This window comes from Sceloporus occidentalis, unplaced genomic scaffold (genome assembly GCF_023333645.1).
Source record: "Sceloporus occidentalis isolate IW3139 unplaced genomic scaffold, rSceOcc1.0.p SCAF_87, whole genome shotgun sequence".
Classification (NCBI taxonomy): Eukaryota; Metazoa; Chordata; class Lepidosauria; order Squamata; family Phrynosomatidae; genus Sceloporus; species Sceloporus occidentalis.
Window position 1 is genome coordinate 384172 of NW_028317067.1, and position 23742 is coordinate 407913.

Consider the following 23742-nt stretch of genomic DNA (forward strand, 5'->3'; position numbering starts at 1 on the left):
GGATAGGTACACTGATCTAGTGTACCTATCCAAATGACATGTCCCCCCCCTTAATAATAGCTCATACAGCATTTGAAGAATAATCCCTTATTGGAAACGGGCCAAATCCATCAAAGAGATTACTTCTTTACGCGCGTGGTAATTACACCTCCCCCTGGTTCACAGGGTTGCGGGCGTAGAAATGTTACCCAGGTATCCGCAAAGTTGTCCGAGAAGCCGTTTGATGAAGATGTTAGTTTTTCCTTTTCTTGTTGAGCAGAAGTTTGCGTTTCTAACCGGTATGGTTGGGAAGGGAGCCAGGGAAACTCATTCCTGGTGTTGCATGGACCTCTTCTCGCTGCGAATGGGAGCGGGTCACCTTGCAGATGACGTACGTGGCGCTCTCATAAAACACACCGGGTTTGGTTGGATGGCATCCAGCACTTGATGTTCTCCTTCAAAAGCACATGAGATTTTTTTGTGGTGTGTTGTGGTTTGTTTTGGGTCCTCATGCCCTCTGATCTTCCCCTTGCAGCGGCTCCGGAGTATAGTATATGTTCTCTTTCTTCATCTGTCAAGCCTCTCTCTTCGGCTGAGCTTGTCCTCTCAACCCCAAATTGGTGTGGTTGATGTAGCCAAAGGGCATGTTGTAGTAAGATAAATACTAGTTTGTGGACCATTTGTGGAAGGTATGCATTATTACATATTTTCCTGTTCAGCACTGTACATTAATATAAGGTGAGCCTTGAGATAAATCAGTAAATGCAAGGCCTGTGGGTCAAATTAAATAATCGCCCAAGGGATGCAAATACAGTGTGGATTTAAATTGTTTGGAGTCACCTTCTGGAGTTTTAACCTATTAGTGTCAAGAAGAACAAGGCCAACACTTAGTTGTTTCTGCTTCATAGCCTACATTATTGCGTCCATTGCCTCCTGTTCTTCGATTTTGTTTCCGGCACTGGGCATATCTGATGTCTAGTCATAAGTGTCAGCGCCTACCTCCACCAACTTATGGCCCTCAAACTCTGCTTCCCTTGGCTCTCATCTTCCAAAAGGACCACCCTGCTTGCAGACGTTCATCCAAAAAAGATGGGAGACACGGCGCGAGGATAGACACCTGCGGGAGGTCTACCATTAGGGCTAGGCACTGTGTCTGTACACGGGCACCCAGAGGGCTTGCGGGCATCCGTATTGGGGCCATTAATGAGAAATCCATCACAAGATACATTGTTGCTTTCTGTTGGCAACAAGATATTCCAAATATAGGACCTCTACTATTTGTTTGTGCCTTTGTGTTTTTGTCAGTCTACGTCCAAGAGGTTTATTTTCCAAAAGTGATTTAATTATAATAAGTATACACGGCTATTAGAAGAAGTGGGACAGGCTCTGTAACTCTTTCCGTGCGATATATCAGGCTGACTATGGTTGGTTTGGGGATAATTATGGGTTCCCTACTTTTCTTAGGCTTTTTGGCACTAGCTGGTGTTTTCCTATATCAGGGGTCTTGGCCTCGTTCTCCTATAACTCTCTTCATTGCCATAGAACCAGACTAGTAGCAGAAATATAGAACGACTCTGTAATTCAAGGTTTTCTACTTTAGCTGCCAAAGGGAGGAAGGGAAAAAAAAAAAGTACTTTTAATCCGTAGCTTTTTTTCCCCCACTTTTAATCATAAATCATTTGTGTCGTTGTTGTTCTCTTTCAATTAAATACAAATGTGAGACAGAATTAAACAAGAGGACTGTGCCGCCGAGAATTAGATTCTATATTAAAAAGATATGTTCAGACATCTGCAACACAGTCGGTCGGACTATCAAAAATATTTGCCCATCTCCAGAAATGGAAAAGACTTTTAAAGCCCCGCAAGGGTTGACTTAGCCCGGGTTGTGAAGATATGGTTGCATATTTACTACGTTAGAAATTTCTAATTAGTACTGTTACTACAATTAATCTTTTACCTTTTTAACCCCTTAGGGACAATGGGCGGTCCCTAAACCCATTGAAAACAATGCATTTTGAGCCCGTACATGTACGGGCTTTGTCATTAAGGGGTTAAAAATAAATATCAGCAGAGCATTTTTATACATATTACCCCAGCAATGCGCCATGTCCCTTTTTTGCTGATTGGCTACTCGTTTTATATCCCGGTAATATATTACAAATAGTGTATTTTTTCAGGAAAAGGGAATTAAGTTCACTTAGTGCCATAAATGGTTCCATGGCAGGTAAAAAAATAAAAAATTAACACGATACAGTAAATGGTAAGAATGTCAGAATTTGCTGATATTGGAATTAGAAATGTATTTTTTCTATCTTTTAGTGATGGATTATGTAGTTTTTCCCCCCAAGGCCCCCAATAAATTCTACTGGCAATGATGTTGGCCGTAAAGAGCTGTCACTTACAAGGAAAGGCTTTTAAAAAAATGTTTGTGTACCAGGACCCCATATACTATGGTTCGCCTGTGATGTTGCCGCGCCTTTTAACTTTTTTCTGGTAATGTGTATTCAGGGCGTTCAGGGATTCCCAGGGGTACCAGGAGATGTCGGATTTCAAGGAGACAAGGTAAGAGATATCTGGTTCCTTTAAGGGTTTCCTACCTCTGGTGGTGGTTTCCCTTTTGAGTGCTTTTCCTAAGGACAGTGAGATCCCTAATCCGATAAGTCTCAGACCTGGCGGGTTTCATTTTATTGCACTGACACTGTAACGGAGGGCAGGCTGGTGTGAAATGCAATTAAATGAAGAAGAAAACGTAACCAAGATTTTAGGTCTTGACCCAGATCCTTAGGGTCACACGAGGCGGTTCATCCGACATCCCTATGATAATATACTTGTTGGGATACGAGTCCAGTGTGTCCCTCGACATTACGTTACATTACATTTATTTATAAATCACAAACAATAACAAACTGGTACAAAAGGAGAAGAGGGCCCTGCTCTTGGGAGCTGACAATCTAGTCGAAATACTCAAAACTATGTTTTGACCTTTCCAAGGTCACTATAATATTACCCTCTCTGCATATCCTGGAAGATGGAAGACATTAGGAAGTTCTATAATTATTGTACACTTTGAATAACATCATTATTTTGAGGGGGCTCACATGCAGTAAATGACCAGAGACCTACAAAAGTCAGACTGATTTACCAAAAATGGCGAACTTGCATCTCATACAATGTAATTTTTTTTCTAACCACAAACTACGTTCGTAATGTCTCTTTATGCCTCTTTATCTAGGGAAGCCAAGGTCTTCCGGGGCCACCTGGAATACGGGGGAAACCGGGACCCATGGTAATTTTTTTTACATTAAATCATCAAAGTTTAAATTGTCCTCATTTTACCTTTTTGGTTCTCTTCCTCGTCCCCCCCCCCCCTCCATTGCAGCTCAAATTATTACATTGTGCAATCTTCCGCTAGATTTCTATTTCTGGAGAAATGTTAAATCTAAACCACTGAATTTCATGTAACTTTTTCCAAATGTCTTGTTAGAATAAACACCACGCGCCGAAGCCGAAAGCTTTATTACATCGATGCTTAGGAGGCCAAATTCTGTTTGCAGCCGATAGAGAGCTGCACGTTACCGGCAACAGGTGGCCAAACGCTGACCGGCTCGTTAGGATGAACGCAGGCTACCGAGACTTAGTCATTGAAACCCAGGCCAGACCTGCGACCGAACCGGACATTACCCTGGTTATTTTAACTGATTTAACTTTTCTTTGCCATTTTTAGGGTAAACCGGGGGATAAAGGCTTTTCTGGCTTTCCAGGCCCACCAGGCCCTGAGGTATGTTCCGAATCCGATCACATCTATCTACACTGGATGGGGCTCGGTGTACAAAGAAATTCTGGCTTTAAAAAAATGGAGCAATTCATAGAAACTTTCCATTGGTTGCTATGGTGATTGCACCTGATTTCAGGATGTTGTGCAAAAGAATTACTCTTTACGGACTTCCCCTATGTCAGGTTTTTGTTTTTTTTATCAATCATCATCCTGTTACATAGTTAATTAGGTTGAAAAAAGACATATAATCCATCAAGCTCAACCAATCCACAAACCCACATTAGTTCCAGAAGAAAGCAAAAAAAAAACCCCAAAACACAGTAAAAAAGGCAAAAAAAATTCCTTCTTGACTCCAAGGCTTCACACTGGATGAACATCTACTTTTATAATACAGCAGCTATAAGTAATGGGTAATTAGTGCTTTTCGCTAGCGGCGGCACCACCAGAAAACATTGTTTTTGTGATTTAATAAAGAAAAGGCAAAACGTGGATCTTGTACGCAGACAGAGCCTGTTTAGTATACCCTGAAGTGTCAAGTTAGCAAGAATTTTTACCCCATTACCCCAAGCCTCCGTAATATCACTCCTAGTACTTCTGCTGCCTAATACAAATCCCACACCCTTCTATGGTACGATCTATACACCCCGCTCCCGATAGATCGTAAGCTTCTGAACCAAGTTGTCTGTACCTAATGGGTCTGATGGTCTTTGTCTGTCAGTTCTAGATTTATCAGACCTTTAAGAAACGCTGCATAAAATGTTGGCGCTATATAAATAGGAGATAATAGTAATAATGTATTCATTGACAGAGACACTGGTGACATCATCAGTAGTTTATTTTATGTACAATACAGTATTTCTCCCCAAAAACAATGTAGACTTGCTTGAGGTTAACCGATCCTACGTTAATTGGATTGCATTTTTTTCTTTCGTTTTTAAGGATACGGTCTCCCTATAATCCATTAATTAGTTCATTTGTCAGTAAAGTCAGACTCACTGGTCCAGAATCCCAAGGTTCAGATCTCGATAGCTTTTTAAATACACTAAAATTCTTTCAAACAATACCAATTATGTCATTATTGAGAATACTTAATTCTAAATGTAAAATAGTATGGAAAATTAAAGTTAGAGTACCTTTTTTGGGGCGTCTCTGTATGAAATCACTGAACTTCGCAGCTGCTACACCAATATGTCATTAGGGGGTCATTTATTTCTGCAGGTTTATCAGTGATGTCTCAGTAACAGACACAACAATTCTAGGATGGGAATTCTCTAAGCTCTTTAGAAATGAATGGTAATAATTCTCTGGTTGACCCCAAAATGATATTGCTGCGTATCATTTACCCTCCCCCCCAATAAAGTCTTTTATTGACCATGGATTTCTCCATTTTAGCAATCATGGAATTTTCCACCAAAGTCACCGTGGAATTACCCGTTCCATTTTTTTGCATTTTCGTGATCTAATTCATGAGCTATTCCCAGCGTTTGGTGAATTAGCCACAAACATAAGGGCAGAAACTTGGTTCTTGACCCTCGCGTCTCTTCCAAAGCACATGAGGGTTGCCTTTGTGATCCTCGTCAGGTGGACAACCGATTTCTGTGCTCGGAGTAGGCAGCGCTGTGGAAAAATGAGTAATGCGTGTTTATCTACATGACTGTGGGTCTTTCTAATGTTTGAATGACATCAGTTCCAAACAGCCTGTGCATTGTGAGTGTGAGTCATTGCTGCCGTAGAATGAGTGGACGGCTCTTTGAATCGCTTACTGTCCGTAAAGGCCAAGAGGGCTCCGCGATGTATCGGCGGCCGCTTAAGCTGCAGAAAGGTTATGGAAAATTGTTGGGTTTTTTTTGTAGGTTGACCGAAGCCTGGAATAGCCAGATCCTAAACTTGGCGGAATGTTCCGTCTTGTGTATATGTTGTAACTGCATGTAATGCTCTGTTTGTCCATATCGCCGTATCTTGTTACCCGTCGACTGCTTCTGTATGGATTGCAGTAAAACTTTGCAAGTAAACCATACAAGGTTTATTCTTGAATAGAAACAAAATGGCATCACAAAGAAAATCCCACCATCCCTTTCTGCTAAATTCCTTTAACGTATGTTTGGTGGCAGAAAAACATACGGCCCTTGGGGGTGCCAGGAAAGTCGATGTACCTGCGGGACGTCGAGAAGCCTTACATTAATAACTTAGCTTGTGTTACTGTTACAAACGTGGAATTGTATCTGGGCTTGTGGTGGGATTCCAGTATCGGAAGGCTGGTGGCTGGTGATTTTCTTGGACTTCTATGGTTCATCCTGGCTTTTCAGTCGTTTCCTTGAAATGTTGTAGTTGGCCGGCAGAGATAGGCGAATAGCTAATCTCAGAGCTTCGCTCTGTCCCATGCGTCCGTATCACAGGTGTTTACTTTTTTTTTTACTTTTAGGGCTTTCCAGGAGACATTGGGCTTCCAGGACAAAATGGCCCGGAAGGCTTAAAGGTGAGATGTGCTTCGATGCCGTACCTTGTCCTTGTCCTCGCAGCCAGTTTTTAAAAAAAAAAAAACTAACTAAAAGAAACCTTAAACCCCAGGCCAGAGTGTGATTCCTGGAGATTGTTCTGGCAAAGCCTGCGCCTCTTCTGTTTGTATTGAGGCTTCTCCAAAACTCTCTCGTCCACGAAATTGATGTTGGACACCATCCCGTGGCAATGTCGCACTGCCGTTCCAAGCCTTCTCTCCCTGTCTGAAGGAGGCCTTAGAGATTTACCTTGTCTTTTATGAGACCCTCATTCTTTTAAACATTTTTTTGCTGATTTTGCAGGGAATGCCAGGAGCCAGAGGGTTTCCAGGGCCCAGAGGACAGCCCGGGCAAGAGGTGAGCAATGTGCTTTCAGAATGATTACTGCTCTGGAGGGCAACATGATAACAACCTCTCAGGGCTTTGTATTGTATGGTAACATAAAATCAATTATTAAAGTAGGGAGTAATAGCGTGGGTCGGAATAAACATTATTAAGACGTATTCTCCATGACTCCCTCTATGCTCATTGAGAAGAAATGTGAAGGACCTGGATTTGGCATCTTCTCTGGGGCTTTCTGGAATCTTGATTCTTGGTTCTACCTCTGATTTCCCTCGAGAATCGTAACATTTTAGGGGCTAGCTCAGGAAAGTATTCTGTTCATATGTTTTAGTTTTACTCACATTTATACAATATTATTAAAATTATATATAAGTACTATTTTTTTTACCCTTTTTATAGTCTAGTATACATTATCAGTGTTAGAAGGCCATGACCCAGGAATGACAGATACATCCCACCGCCTGTCTGGGCACACTGTATGTCTGGGGCACACTCCATAGGGGCTGTTGATCGCTTGTAACACAGGTTCTGCAGCCCAAGTTCTCAGATGCCCTCCTTACCTGTTGGTTAGGTAAACCAATGCAGCACTAGAATAAAGTATTCCCTTAATTTCCATTAATTTAGAAGGTTCCGTAGGTGCCCAAAAATCATTTTTTGAACACCCCATCCCGATGTTCCATTTTCACATCCACCTGTGTCTGTTTTTGTAATTTGCACAATTTGAGGTCGCCATTCCTTGTAAATCAATACTTTCTACGAGATTGTTAATCGTATTTTATTTATTTACTTGCAGGGAGATGAGGGGCCGCTCGGCCCGCCAGGAGCTCCTGGGCCAGAGGTATAAAATAAATATATTTTCATTGAACGCTTTTTTTTATTTTTGCTTTCTTTCTCGCATTGGCAGGAAATGAAGAATCTTCCTGCTAAACATTGATGCGACATCTAAAAGAGATTTCACTAGCCAAAACTAACCTTGCCCATCAATGCGAAAGCTTCATGAATAGAAGCCGCATTATGCCCGTAAACGGCTGCTGTCATTTCACGTTAAAATCATATGATTACGTCGTTGACACTGGATGTTATGGAGGCAGACGTTATGTATTCCTTACTGACAAAGTCCTTATTCTGGCCATTCCTAATATTGGGCTTCACGTATTGTATCCTTTTTGCAGAGTTCTCTTGCTTTAGAACTGGCCCTTTACCCCAGTACCCCAGACGTGTTTTGAGATCCTGCTAACAAACCTTGTATAAATTCCCTAAAAAAAAAATCCCAAATATCAGGCATTTAAATAACTCCTTACCTAGAAGAAATAGTAAGCATTGTCAACGGGTCAATCGTATAACTGACCTTCTCATGGATGTCTTTATCGTTTAGGGGTATCCTGGCAGGAAGGGGTTCCCCGGCCCTCCCGGAGCTGAAGGTGTGAAGGTAAGGCTGGGGTTTATCTCATTATTTTAAAAAAAGCCCAAGTTTTGGCACTCAATATAGGAGCCCGCAGGAGCCCCCATGCTGTCAGGACCTCCGGCAGGCTTTTTTAATCTTTGCTTCTTCAATGGGCAGGAGGGAAAGGCTTTCTAAATATTTATTGTTTGCCGTGAAAAGAGACTAATTCAAGAAAGAGAGATGAGTTAAGGAAAGAAAGTAGAAGGAGATCTGTGATAATCTGCAATTAGCTTTTTGTATCAGTTGTAATAAAATATTTATTTTCTCTGGATGGGATTGTTAGTCTGGAAGTCTATCTTTGACTTCAATATGGATGAACAAAGATGCCACAGACTGGCTCCAATTTTTTGTACGCACCCTATTTCCACCTAAATCCCCCCCAAACTGCTTCCAACCCACTCTCTGATACCCAGAGGACAGAAAGAGGTATGAGGAGCACAGTGGAAGCACGACGATCATAGTCGCAAGGCTGAATTTGTAACATGGAATCTACCAGTTTGCTCAGAATAGGAGGCCTTTGTGCTTGAAGTTTTTTGTTTTTTTTTAATTGTGTACTCTAAACACCACCACATTGAGAAGTATTTTTAAAGTAGAGCCAAAAACATTGGGCATACAAAATAAATATAGTGTAAATAAACTACTACTGTAATATACACATATAACCATGTCCTCTCACACACACATACTTACACTAATACATACTTCTATCAATCACACCCTTACCTTACCTGGAGTTTTTCATTATGGAAGCGTGCGACCAGACATGTTTCTACCGCGGGGTCACATCATGCCTCTAAGACAGGGCCAGTCCAATGCAGACCAGCCCTGTCTGACCGGCCAGCCTGCCCCCCGAGCAAGAGGGATTCAACTCATGTGTTATGTTTTTCAGGGTGAACCAGGCGACACCGGAAAGGCTGGGAAGATTGGAGAACAGGTACTCACAGATTTTCCTTTTAATGTTTCTCCGCTATAAACATGTTCTATAAAATAAGAGCCATCTAAGAGCTACCCGCTAGCTAACCGTAATCTAGGCCGGTAGCATAATATTTAAAATATATACAGTGTATATATAAATATATATATATATATATATATATATATATATATATATATATATATATATTTCATTTTTTTATAGATATTTAAAGAAATACCATTAAACGTTATGAAAAATGTTTGCGCGGCCTATGGACAGCGCTCTTTCTTAATCCCTGTATTCAGTTTTATTTATTATTATTTATTACTATTATTATTTTACTTATTTATTGTTATTTAGGGACAGGTTCGCTTTAAGGCACATCCGTTATGTGGAAACCAGGAAACGCATAAACATTTACTGAGTTGACCGCAGAATTGTACCTTTAATCTTGTGTCAGGAATGTCGTGCTCCGGGCTAGAACATTTCAATACGGAGCCTTTTCTCCTGAACTTATATAATCCTGAACCATTAGTAACCGTTCTAAGTCCTATCCAATATTTACACTTCACTGTAAGGCCGCAGCAAGACAGAACCCATTAGCCGCCCAGCCAACAACAATATCGTATTCTTTCACTTTCAGAATATTAATGCAAATTCGGAATGGAAAAAATACTTTATAAAGATTTTTTTTCTTCTCAAATAACGTTTCCTCTCCTACTTTTTAAAGCCCTTTCGCTTTCTGTAGATAATTAGGACTTTGAGACACTTGTAATTGGACCAACAGGACAATTCAATCTTGTCTTCTTTTTTTATTATTATTTTTTGGGGAAAAAAAGTTAATTTATGTGGTTGGACACGCATAAAATCCTCAATTCGGTTCATGGAAATCCAACGGCGTCTGTAACACTGTTTGGTTCTTCCAGATTCTACCGGATCGGCGCTAGGCTACTGTATGCAATAAAATGTGAACTATATACGTCCATGTTTATTGTTAATTATCTGGATTATGGAAATAGAAAATTATTCAAAATAGGAAATGTCAAAAAAAAAAAAATGTGGCCGTTTTGGTTAAAGGGCTAGGACGCATTCCCTTCAAGTTAATTTCTGTGGTTCTGGAATCGACACACAGACAATCCACTGGCCAAGAGGAAAAGTTATGGCAACAAAATATTTTGCTTTTTTTTCCATTCCAGGGACTTCCAGGGTTTATTGGGCCTGTGGGGGAGACCGGGATCGTGGGCGAGAAGGTGAGTAGGGCGCCAGTGTCAAACCGTATTAAAACCCAAGCAGAGAAAAAACGATGTGTAAACTCCGTAATGTAGAAACATAGAACTAGATGGCAGATCGGCCCCATTCGGCCCGTCTAGTCGCCGTTTCTCCTGCTGTAAAGACCCAAACCTAAGTCAGTCGTTGGTCTCGTCTTAGAATAAGGAGCCATATGCCTGTCCCATGCATGTTTAATACCCTCACTGTGTTGAAGGCGTTTCTGGACATTTATCAGAGTTCTAAGTGGTCAGACTGGCTTTAGTAGAATAAAACATTGACTGCTAAAATATTACTTTTTTTATTATTGCTTTTTTTATTTTTTTTTGCAATAACTGTGATATTTCTTAAGGGGGATCGTGGTGCAACTGGAGGGCCAGGACCGCCAGGACTTAAGGGAACAATGGTAAGGAGTAAGTTTTTTTTAGCTCTTACAGTTTTTCTGCTGGTTATTGTTCATCGCTTGCAGCGATGGCGCAATGACCATTGCCGCAAAATCCTTACTGTCATCAGGTCGGGAATGGCCTATGGTCCCCACAGAACCCGAACACGTCAACCTGTTCATTACTATGCGCCCAGCGGTCCTAATATTGTTTCTGAAGAGACTTTATTCACTAGTCCCAATTCTATAATACTTTTATTTCGGCCTTTTTTGGAGCAACTAAAACTGCGGGAGGTCATTGGTAACCATCAGAATGGGACGATTCGGCAACAGTATTGGTTTAACGCAAATGCCTTTATTTCCTTATATAATAGAACATTAAATGAAATGAAACCAAATGCTGAAGAAATAGGAGAAATATGTATCAGAAAATAAACCCATAGGCAGATTAACTATTGGTGGGGCCCTGGGACAACATAAGGGGACCCCATCATATATATATATATATAGTAGTTAACAGAAATCCCTTGGCCGATGTTCAATCCACAAACAATAGAAGTATATACTACGCACTCCGGAGCACTAGTGTGACCAAGTTTGATTTATACATACTTGGTACCTGCAAACATTTTGGGGCAAAGAACCAATTCCCACCAGAACGGAATTCTCACAATTGCTTCGGAAGTCATGTGTAAGGTGCCTAGCAACCGATTGGGTTATAACATCAACAGGAAATGCTATCCAGCAGACCTGATTACATCATACTACAAACTTCTCCCTAACCCCCAGTTGGCGTCATACTTACACTTGGTTCACAAGCCTTTTAATCTTAATTTGATCTGAAAGTTAAACTTCCGCGGATGGGAGAACTATCATATTTGCTATTTTGCCGGAAACAGAATGATTTCCACGTTTTAAGCGTCGTATAGAAGCCGTCACTGCCCCCCCCCCCGGTCTATTCTTGGTCAGAGAGCCACGCGCTCCATTAAATTAGTCTTCAGAGGCTCCTCTGTGTGCGTGTTTGGATAGGATTTGCCCGTCTGTTTAGGTTTGCCTGTTTTCTTTTGGGGAGTGTATTTTTTCTAGTGCGGTTGGATACCAGTGATCACTGACGTGAACAGGGACTTCTGTTTACCATAATTACCCTGTTTTTTCCCCCCCGCCCAACCTGTTTATGTGAATTTTCACCAGGTATTTCCTGCGAGCACAAAGCCGCCACTGAAAAGACCTCTTTAAATCCCCCAACTCGTTTAAAAGGTCTCGGATGAGCCACAAGGTGTATTTAGGAGCCCCCTTAAAATAAGGTGCGGTCTCGCTAAATAGACGCACTGAATATATTCGTTTTAGCAAACTCATTTACTTTCCATCAGAACGCATAAAGGCCTCATAAATCATTCAGTAGACCTCTGTTTCAGGGAGTGATGGGAAAGGACTATTAACGTCCTTCCTGAAATAGTCGTGTGCTCTGTTAAGGATTAAGGTATGGCCTCGGACCAGATTTTACACTCTCGGCGGCAAGGCCTGTCTCTGCTGTCTAGATTTCGGACGTGCCCGGTGTGTTTTAAAGTTTAAGGGACACTTTCACAAAAAAATGTTGGACGCAGCCATTATCCCTTCTCCATGTTCACCATGTGCCCCCCCCCGCAGTGAACCTTCCAAGATGGAGCGAGAACGTAGAAGAGTTATTACTGAACTAAGTTACAATGTGTCAGAAACGGTTGTTGAGATATAAAAATATCAGTTCATGAGTTAATTTCTGGGGTTTTTTTTTCAGGGTCATGCCGGTAACCCTGGACCAGCAGGTCCACCAGGCCCTCCTGGACCACCGGTAAGTTTCAGCTTATTATTAAACGACTAGTTTAAAAAGAGAAGAGGACTGGGTTTCTTTTCCCCACTAACTTAGCCTCATGTGCCTATGGATAATGCAGATTTGGGGGTTTCATGATGTACTTTGACAAAGGCGTAATTAAGCTTGTTTGTCACCTTAACAGAGTAAGATCTGATCTCCCTACATCTCCTAAGCAGATGAGCTTACAATCTATAGAGACTGCATATGATGATGTGACGCAAAGATGGTGTTTATTTAGTTATTCAGATTATACCACTTGTTCTCAGGGATAGGCAAAGTATCCGTACAGGGTCACCAGTGTCCGTGGCAAGGATTGTGAAGGTCCATAGATGATCATTTGATTGCCCACCACAGACCCCAGTAACTGTCCACCATGAGCAATGTTGGCGCCGACCCCTGCTTGTTCTGATTGTTCTCAGATACTTTTAATGAAGCTGTCCATTCCATAGTATGTTATTGGTGTTTCTTGTATAGATATGTTCACCTATGTATTGCCTTTGTAGGGTTCGCCTGGATCTCGGGGAGTTCCTGGCGTTCGTGGACCAAAAGGCCGAAGGGTAAGATAACTTTTTCTGATAAAACTCCAGTTTCCTTGCACCCCATTGTACCTTTGATTACACCAATTTAAGAAAATACTTTCTCTACGTAGCACCTCTGGTGATCTCTGCTTAGCCAAGAAATATATTGTCAATCTCGGACACTTAAAGGGACCCTGTCATAGTACAGTGATGTCATGTTCTACCAAATTATTTAGATTTTTTCGCTATATTCTTTTTTAATTTTTTTATTAATTTTTTTACTCGCCGGTCATGTGATTTTTTTTAATTTTTTTTTACTGTTTAGTCCTTTTTATAATTTTTTTTAAATGTTCCTATAAAATAATAGCTAAAGGGACTTAAATTCCAGAACAAGGGTTCCTGGAGGCTGGAAAAATAACACTGGGGTGCCGTGTATGGACTACAGTATTAATATATATATATTGTGCCAATATAATTCTAGTTAATGAAAAGTTCTTTGGCTGTATTCCTAGTATTACTTACCCAACATATGATGATGTGCCAGGGGTATGAAGCTGTGGGGGTCCATTATCTTACCCCCATAATTAACCTGTGAAATGTGAAACTCGCTGGGAACTGCGTCTATCCCACCAGCCATCAGCTGGAAAGGACCGACTCCGATAACATCCGTCATTCGTACCTAGACGGGATCAAAGCATACCACAGAAATTGGCTTGGCAGTAGCTTAGAAAACGGTGATCCCTGACAGGTTTATGACAGCGGCCGGTAAAAGTACGGATGGGAAATGTAACTTTTCGTATGTAGGAATCTTTCTACTCCAAATAAGGACACTCTGGTAGCTCATATATGCACATGTACACATATTTACACACTCACATTTACACAAACATGGACACTCATTCTAACACACATACCTATGCTAACACATACTTACACTACTACACACTCTTGCTAACATAGAGTGCCTCACACACTTACACGTGGATATTCATGCTCACACACATACATTGGTGCTAACACACACCCTTAACATACACTCTCACGCTAACATACATACATACATACTCACTTCCTTACCTTACTTGCATATGTCTTTCTGGCATAGTCACGCAAAGTTGTGTTATGGAACCTCGCTGCATTCCTGCTTCTCCGGGCCAGTCCAAAATTGTTCACAAAGAGCCAACAAATGGCTCCCTGCTCCTTTTTATAGGTTTTTGATAAAGGCTGGGAAATATTGGGTTCCAAACACATAAGGCAAATAGTGCATAAACATGGAAAAACTTCTTGTAATATTGTATTAGACTGTATACTCTGGTCTGTGCTATATTGATTGGCATGGCCTGTTTTGGGTTTTTTTTTGTGTAACTTTAAGTAACTTTAAGTCTAATGTCCTGCTTCTTATATGTGCCAATACGGAGAACATCTATATATATATATATATTCTCAGAATTAAATTATCTATGTGGCCAAGTTTGTAATCAGTATCTCTCCTGAACTCTTCAGTAGTAGCAGTTCTCATGCCATGGATTTGTTGGCCAAACGTATAGGTTTTCAAACCCAATTGTGAAGCTATAATTCTTGCCATCTGAACACAACAGTTCAGCCGCCAAAGGTCATCTTCATTTGTTAGCATCAAAGTGTTGGGTAACCAGCATCCCAGTAGCCGTACCCCTTGAGAGTAGTGGATCGTCACCCCCAACTGCAGCCATACGAGCATGTAAGGGCGTCTTAATACATCTCGCAGCTCTACTAGAACACAAAGATAAATATCAAACAGCACATGTAGGTAATTTAATATGAGACAAAATGACATTCAACCCCGTTATGCTTACAAGTGTATCAATTTCATGAAGCCCAGCTCACCGCCGGTAGGGTACGTCTGCATACCATGCCTTGAAAAGACGGCTTCTCTCGGAACAAAGCAACATTGAGTCGGAAGGGCTGAAAAATCTCTGAGGTTTCTCCGACATAATACCCTGCATTAGAGCGCTAATCCAATGATAAAATCGGCTAGAGTTTCTTTACGGGGATATTGAAAGAGGTTTGAATGTCCTAAACCTGGCTAAGGAGGAAGACGTTCGCAACAGAATAGATGCTAGGGTGAGATGTATAGAAAGGTTGGCTCGTTGAGATGAGGAACGGTCTGCTCTAGAACTCTGGCATCCTCGATAAAGCTAAGGAAAGTTTTATGTCTCCAATAACTGATCTGATAGCTGAAGGACGGTTCCGCAGCTCTTTATCTGAATGCGATTAGATTGTGAGCCTCCTAAAGCTGCTCTGGTGGATGGGAAAGGCTCCCAGAGTCAGGACAATCTGAATGATGGCTCCTATGTGGTTTACAGGAGATACTCAGATATGTTATATACATGACAGTGGAAGGGAAGGTTCTGTAGATCTTTGGATAGACTGGCGGTTCTGGATCTGTATTGCTGGACCACAGCGAAGGTCCATGTCTCTTAAAATCTAGCAGATGTTGACGTAATATCATGCGCTGGATCGCTGTAGAATGTTTTTTCTGCCTGGGCATGGAATACAAAAATGGAAATGTTTCACGTCTCGTAAGCGGTTAAACGCGGAGAAAGATATCGAGACCTTGTTTAACTTGCGAAGGAGACGTTTATTCTTTTTATTTGAGCATTTAAGGAGGATAAAAAGGGATCAGACGTTTTATAACCCCATTAATGGAATAGAGAGAGAGATCCAGATATGTTAAAACCTGGTTAATGGAAGATACAAATCTCTGGTGGATGATGTTTTTATGGCTGAGCAGATGTCTTTATCTATGCGTGTCTCTTTAGTGACCGTAGAGGATCAGGGGTAACTACCGGCATAGGAAAGCCTGGGGTGTGGATGGCTGGCAGAGCAACAGCCCCTCTGCCACGAAGCCAGGGGCAGATCACCATATTGGGCAATCAGACTGCCCCGATAGGCAGCTATTACACTGTGAGGGTTTGTACCCAACAAGCAGATGTCTTCTTCTGAGACACAGCACAAGGGTATGACATCATGTACTCGGTAGCGAGGACGATGGCGGTAGAGGTCAATGCTAGGGGTCTTACCCCAAAAATCCCCCCAATCCATGTAGGATCGTATGCGTAGTACACAGCGCGTCGGTTAAAAATAAAATGGTAGTTTCTTTTCCATGACTCGTTTTAAGTCGTCTTCTAAAAATAGAGGCCCAGCTTCTGTTATTATTGCTAAGTCTTTCTTTGGCACGGAACCAGCGGATAGTACTGACTGTATTTTAGTGGGGGGAAAAAATAGTTGCTCTTGTTGAGAATCAGCAGAAATGCTGTAACAAAATCTGATGATTCCAGTTAGAATGGAAAAAAAATGATTCTATCCGTGTCTCCCACACGTTTCCCTGCCTGCTCTTCTAACACGTTACACAATGTTACGGCTCGGGCTACTTCGGATGTGACAGCAGCTCCTTCTTTAATACTTAACAAACCAGTGACAAAGAATTGCATACCTCCCAAGTGTCCCTCTTCCGGAAGGACAGTCCCTGTTTGGGATCCATATCCCTCTGTCCCTCGTTTCTCCCCCAATTTCCCATTTTTTTACGAGCTCAGACAGTTTTCGGGGTATAGGGCTCCTATCATACTATGGAACTTTGACATCAGCTGGACCTCGTACCCGCATCCAAGGGTGGGTTCCATTTTTTTTCGTAGGCCCATATAATTTTTACATATTACTGTTCACTACCTATATGGAGTTTATACATTCTACATACCACAGGGCAGACTTATAGATGATGCTAAGCAAAACATAAAAATTAGATGTGTCCTTGAAGAATGGTGGATACGGCATCCCTAGCTGGGTATGACTGTATCGCAGCCATAAAACTCACGATAATGTGTGCAGAAAAAGCAGAAAATGGGTTTATAAATTTAATTCTGGAAATCTGAGCCTTAACTAGGGCTCATGGTGTCTGGGGCAGAATCAGAGGCTCCACCCCTAACCACACCCCCTTTAAATGTGTCCTTATTTGGCCATTTCAGATATTGTCGCGGGATGGAAATTATTAAATAGATGTTATTTCTTTTTATGAAATATGTGGATAAAAGCAGTTTATCACTAGAACCATCAGATGGAAATATACAGAATAAATTCACTTACAGGAACACCTTAGTATTTACGTATTCCTTTTATCTTTATCACAAAGACCTCTTTAATTGCTCATTTCCCATAAACCACCATCACCCTTTTTCCTTTTTTTGTGGATTTATGGGCGTTTTCATCCAATATCTAAATTTTTTTTATTTTTTTTTTAATTATTATTATCTCCATTCTGTATTGTATTGCCAGATAGCACATTAACAGGGGTGTGTAGACCAAAATCAGACCTTAACGGATTAATTAAAGCTGCTGTTCCACCTTTTAACATTTTTGGAAGCATCAAAAACATGATTTCTAGTGCAGTTGGTAGCCCAAACCCTCAGAAATAATAATTTTAGCGAAACTGAATGTTTCTGAGTATTTATGTGATTAAAACCCTTAAAGAAAGGTTAGATAAACCTGTAGACTCTTGTCTTTGACACCCAGGGAAGATAAGCAGCGCTGGCAGATCAGCGCACGTCTATTAAACTGTCCATGCGCATGATGCATGAGACTGACAAGCCTGGGATTACATTCTTCCCCTTCCCATTCCACGTTCGTCCGGCTTGTATGTCGGATCCACTACTTCCAAAATTCTTACTGGAAAATAAAAGCCACGTGTTGTCTGTAACGGGAAAAGACGTCTGAATGCACGTCTCAAACGCTAGAGGGCTTTATTGCAGGCAAGACGGGTCTGAAATGGCCTACGAGATGCATACAGCAGATACAGAAAGCCTGTGATGGATGATTGATGGCAGCAAGATGTGATGGGGAGCCACCATCACACCTGGCTGCCATCCCTCTAGGTACTCTTTGGCCGCTTGCAGGGTTAAATACCAGCCTCGGGGTAAATGGGCAGATTCTCGAGGTTTTCATTTTCTCCTGTACTGATACCTGGTCGTTACAATAGACTATTTATGATGGGCCATTAAATGGTTAATACTTGAAACGCCTAAGGGCCAGTAGGGTATTTACTGCCAGTTACAGTCTAATAGGGTGAGAGACCAAAATTACATTTGGATACAATATTGGCCGTATGAAAGGACCCCTGGTTTATCTTTGCAGATATCTGGTCGGGCCTCCCCTAGAGTAGTGGGTACAGTTCTGGAGATCCCATCTCCTGAAGGATATTGACATATTGGAGAGAGTTCAGAAGAGGGCGACTAAAATGGGGAACGATTTGCAGGATAAAAATTATCAGGAAATACGGAATGATCTCGGTATGTCCGGCTTGGAGGAGAGGAGAAGGGAGAGAGACATTTAAATACTTAAAGGGATTCCACAAAGGACAGGAGGGAAGTTTATTTCAAAGGAGGAGAAATGTTAGAACAAGAGGTCATAATCTAGAACTAAAGGCTCAGATGTACCATAAGGAGGTTTTACTTTACTAAGAAGGTAGTAGATAAATGGAACAGCCTCCCATCAGTAGTAGAGGCTAATACAGAGGGAATGTAAACATGCATGGGATAGGCATATGGCTCCGGAATCTAAGACGAGACCAACGACTGATGAAGGTCTGAGTCTTTACAGCAGGAGAAACGGGCGACTAGACGGGGGCCGATCTGTTGTCCTTGCTCTCGTCTCGTAGAAGGTACAGGTCACATAGGAGATGGATGAGCTACCAGCGTAGCGCCCTCTGCTGCCGTCTGGGTGGAACTACATCAGACCAGTTAACCCTTTACCTTCGTGCCGGACATTATCCAGTTATTCTACAAACATCCCCTGAGCTTTCGTTAAGCTCACCTATGCAGTAAGCGCATACTTATGTAATAATGAAAAGAAAACGATTATAATGTAAAATCATCAAAAAATATTAAAAAACGTTACCTTTTTTGCAAGATATATAACTTGTAAAAGGGAATCAGTCACTCAGTTATACATTCCACATACTACAGGGCAACACTTTACATTTACTGGTCAACAACATCAGAAAAGTATATGTTCCCCTGGGAGAAGCAGCGATAATAGCCTACATCTCTACCATTGATTTCATGCCCATAAAGCATCGAGAACGGCTAAATTCTCGGCGTCCCGGAGAGCTCTTTTTATTGGACGAGTTCATTTTTGTACTCGGTGATGGATTGATGGCCGCGTCCGTAAAGGTTACCGGACGGTGATATCATAAACGCCATTGCTTGAGTCTAGACTGTAGATTGAAACAATGCTCTGACTTTATGGTCGGTAAAACGAGCAGCGATCCGCTGACCGGCTCCTCGCTGAGTTCCTACGAGTCCCGGAGAACGGAGAGCGCCATGTCCAGGCCACCAGCTGGAGGCCACCGAGCGCATTCCAGTCATGCTTCACGAAACTCAGACATCCAGAAACCCCTTCGGGCTACCGTTAGTGCGAGGCATGAATACGCATTTTTTTTTCTTCCCCTTTACTTTTTTGGCAGCTCCTACCCACTGCTGTTGGAACCAAAGCTGCCGAAAGCCGATATAATGAAATGGAATCGGTGGTAGACCAGATCAGCTGGAAGCGCTACGAAAAAATGTCTGAATAATTTAAACGCCTTAATTTTGTGTATCGGATGAGAGACGATCTAAACCCTATATCCTGGCTTTATGCAAAAAAAGTTTAATGTCCCACCTATTTGTTCTTAAGAAGAATATTCTGCGCCTTCTAGAAACTGAATGCTGAGCTTTACCCCCCAGTGGCTGCGGGTCGTGGGACTACAAGTCAAATCAAAGCAGCCCCAGGGGTAACTCTGCCCTTATGCCCCCTGTCTACCTAATTGTTTTTAAATGGAGCGGTAAATGAAGAAAAGGGAGTTTACTAAGGCAGAGTTTGGAGGAGAGTTGCGGCTTCACCTCCCTGAAAGGCTCGGCTCTAGTGACCACCTGCTCCAAGTATACTTTGGACAGCCCTGTATAAAGCATATTTAAATCAGTGAGATTTCTTGAAAGTCATCTCACTTTTTGGAATTACCCAAGGATGATCCTTTATAGTGAATGCTAAATACAGGGAGTGGAAACCACAACTCTCCTGCCAACTGTTTTTGTTTTTTTTTTGTGACTAAAGCCCAAAGTCCAGGGTCTGGCAACCGCTTGGAGAATTTGACAGTGCGGCACGCGCGGCGTAACCACACCGCTTGAAATGAGACGTTGTATGGGAACATGCAACATTATTACACAAGAAATGATTATGTTAGGGGGGGGAGAAATCAGTTTTTCCAACCCTAATTAATATGCTTATTGCGGAGGGTCAGTGGGCAAAAGTGACACCAGAGAAGGTCCCTCTCTTGACCTGCGACTTCTGTTCCTTGAGAGCAGATCCTGTTCTGAATCTGGATAAGAGCGATCCAAACCGCTCTGCACCGAGCCAGCGGATTACTGCTTTCTCTCCGAGCGACTTCACCTCCCCGTCCATTCACAGAAGACTACCGTCCCAGGCCTGGGGTTAGAAGAGGAATCCATCTTTCTCTCCTGTGCCCAGAGACCTGGTGGGACTTCCTAGATACTGTCGGCCACCTATGGCAGTGAGGAGTTTAAACCCCCTCTGGAGAGATCAAGATTAAAGTGGCCGTGAATTCCAGAACCCCCACGTGAGACTCGTCTGTTAATCCGTTAAAAGGTATCGCAACCTGCGAGGTGATCTTTATTCTAATCCATTTAGACAGCGCCCTCAGGTTCTTCCACGGTGTCCCGAGGTGTTAAGGAATCCAGAGTTTTCATCTGTTCTAAACCCTAAATCTCTGGATTCCTATCTTTCGCGATTGAGCAGAAAAGTCCATAAATCCTCTTAAATTTAACAGAGTTGACCTGAAGTTTTAACTCCATTACTCTTAAATCCCAACCCTCAGATTAAGAAAGAATCCCGTAGATTTAGTTGAGCCAAGGATACCAAGGGGAGGAACAAGGGTGGAGATACAGAGACCAAGTGGTTCTTTAAAGATCGGTAAATGATCTGGATGAACAAACCGAGTTGATGTTTGCGATCCATTTCTTGTACCTAATGTAGGATGCCACCTGCGCAGGTTCTCCGGCTGAAGACTTTCCCAAACACACATTTTTGGGGAGAAAATGCTGTAGGATGAGAACGCGATGTTTCTGTTATGGTGATTCATTGTGGCTTTCTCATGACGTTAAGCCTAAGGCTCGCCGGTAACAGACCCGACGAGGTTTCAGGTTGCCGAGCAACAGCCCAAAGCCAGACGAGAATGAATTATCATCGATAAGGAGCAAAGGGGAGAAATGCAAACCAAAAATGCTGACTCTTGATTCGAAGAGAGTGACTCACATGAGAAAAACCATCCGAGGGCTGATTCATCTTCTTCTTTTTTTTTTTTTTGGTTTACTTGGTTGACCTCGTTGGAAAATGGCCACAAATAGAAGATGTAACCACTCTGCATCCAGAACAGGACGCCTGTGCATTTCCATTCAGTTATAGAAATCCTTTGGTAATCTAAATGATTCCTAGCGCTACGGTTACGGGTCATAAAGCCGTAGGATATTTACTAACCTCCCAAGTGTTCCTCTTTGGAGCCCAAATCCCCCTGTAGTCCCGAACTATTTCTCATCTGGCAGAGTCCTCTCTCATGTTGCATCATATCAGGTCTTGCCAAACCACATCTTATAAAGAACGACGTCGATATACTGCTTCGCTTGCTACAGATACAATCAGATTAACCCTTAAAGCAGATCGGTCACTTTTTACATATACTTCGGTTCACTAAATAAACATAACTAATGGAAATTGGAAAAATAACAGTATGTTAATAAGTATATGATATATATCCGAGATGGTTATTCCTCCCAGTAAGTCATCTCTCCTCTGTTGGTGTGTTTCTGGTTGTTGTTGATTGGTTCAGGCAGCCTTTTGGGGGAGGGATAGAAGAAGGGAGAGAACTTTAGGGATAAGAGACGCTTGTTCGGCCACCATAGTTCTCGGCTTCCGTTAGATAATCGTTCAAACCAAGTATCCCATAAAACATTTACTCTGTACGTGATAATTTAGTTTGCAGAATTGTCATAAATGTGAATATAGCAAAGTACTCTGCCGTTGGAGGCTAATGGGATATTTTTGTATCATAGAGTTATTTTAAGCTACCCCTGAGGCTGACCTCTGTCACCTTTTGGCAAGTCCAAGTTAAAGTAGACAGCGATTTGTCGGGAAACGGGTGTCAATAAGGATCTGTCAGTTAAAAAACCGGTATGAAGATAGAATGTCAGTCCTCGGGCTTTATTCAGCTGTCTAAATCAAGACGTCTCCTGCTGTCAATCATAGCTACCTGCGAAGGCTGCAAGGCTATGGATTATCATATGCATACCTCCCAAGCATCCCATTTTAAGCAGACACCCGCAAAAGGCACCGTTTCAGGCAAAACAATTTGGAGAAATGTAGCTGTAATACCGAGTTTTTATTGCCCATATACTCATTTTTATTACAGTTGAACAGATGTTGGGATCCAAAGTAGACTAAATCTCTGAGTAGACCTTGCGTAATGCTAGTGAGATGACCTTCAGGAACAATCTCCATGTGACCGTTCATTATACGGGGACACAAGATGTCTTTAATGCCACAATGAGGCTTTGGTGTTATACTTTGGCCAAACCACAGGAACTCACCTGCCGTGTCCAGACATCCCATGGGAGGTGAATCCTAACCGAAATACAGCGGAGATGGAACAGGGCCAACTCAACTCGTCTTGTCGGAGAAATGAACCATGGCGTACTTAATGCAGATGGCAGCTGAAATGTTCTCCTCTCCTACAAACCCATGCTTTAGTGAATAAACTTTGCTTTGGCCCCGAGATTATACTGCTCGATTTCCATTAAGGTGCGCATGATGTCATCATTTAAACGGAACATCACCCAAAAACACTCCTTCCAACGGGGACACACACTGTCTCCGGCGAGGAGTTAAATAATAAGCCTTTATCTTTAGCCTGGGGCTGTAGCTTTGCCTATACTTGACCTCTTAAGCAAAGGGTTAAGAATGTTTGTAGACAAAGCTACTATCCATTCTGCTCTTTAACCCTGCGCCCTTCTTCAGTATCTATTTCGTTTTAGCACTTTTACTATCTGTATTAAAGATATAATTTTATATATCTGTAGCGTGGCGGAGACCTAGAACGAGGATGTGCTTTTATTTTGAGCGTGCGCTCGGCCATCGGACCGGCTAAACCGATAAACCTTGTAGTAGAAAACCCTTGCTCGATCACTGCTTTCTTTGTTTAACGCTCACTATAAGCCCGCGTAAGCAAACAGAGATCACGTTGTCAGGCATGACTGCCTATATAATCACAGGAAGAACAAGTTTATAACCAGATGTGGCGAGCCGAATGCCTACTTTTGTACACGTCTGGTTTTCAATGCGCTTCAGTGTCCCAAAGAGCACGCAGTCTAATCTGCAACGCACCGCCTTAGGAACGTTGAAATCTGGCGCATATATATATCTATACGGGACACTTTACGGAATTCCCAGCCACCGCAGGGTAGGAAACCAACCCTCCCAAAATTTGGGAATGTGTGAGCGTTGAGGGATCTTTCTTTTCCATTTTTTTTTCTCTCTCTCTCGGCCTCCTGCCCTCGACAAAGGAGAACTTGTCTGACTTCTCTGCGTTTTTTCTTTGCACTTCCTTGGTCCCGATCGGAGATCTTTCCATCAGGAAAGGTTTCTGCTCCGTGTTTGTTTTTGTCGAGCATTGAAAGATGACTTAGTGTGCGTACAGGGGCT

At 42.1% G+C, this 23742-nt stretch overlaps 1 protein-coding gene across 1 annotated transcript in view; it reads left to right on the forward strand.

Annotated features, from left to right (window-relative positions):
* LOC149284840 (uncharacterized) overlaps positions 1 to 23742 on the forward strand; it is a 102351-nt gene that overhangs the window by 45316 nt on the left and 33293 nt on the right. The window contains exons 16-27 of the mRNA XM_089496015.1: positions 2488 to 2541; positions 3212 to 3265; positions 3704 to 3757; positions 6177 to 6230; positions 6553 to 6606; positions 7385 to 7429; positions 7967 to 8020; positions 8925 to 8969; positions 10148 to 10201; positions 10687 to 10730; positions 12374 to 12427; positions 12952 to 13005. Of these exons, the coding sequence (XP_089352141.1) occupies positions 2488 to 2541; positions 3212 to 3265; positions 3704 to 3757; positions 6177 to 6230; positions 6553 to 6606; positions 7385 to 7429; positions 7967 to 8020; positions 8925 to 8969; positions 10148 to 10201; positions 10687 to 10730; positions 12374 to 12427; positions 12952 to 13005 (620 nt within the window). The remainder of the gene's footprint in view (positions 1 to 2487; positions 2542 to 3211; positions 3266 to 3703; positions 3758 to 6176; positions 6231 to 6552; positions 6607 to 7384; positions 7430 to 7966; positions 8021 to 8924; positions 8970 to 10147; positions 10202 to 10686; positions 10731 to 12373; positions 12428 to 12951; positions 13006 to 23742) is intronic.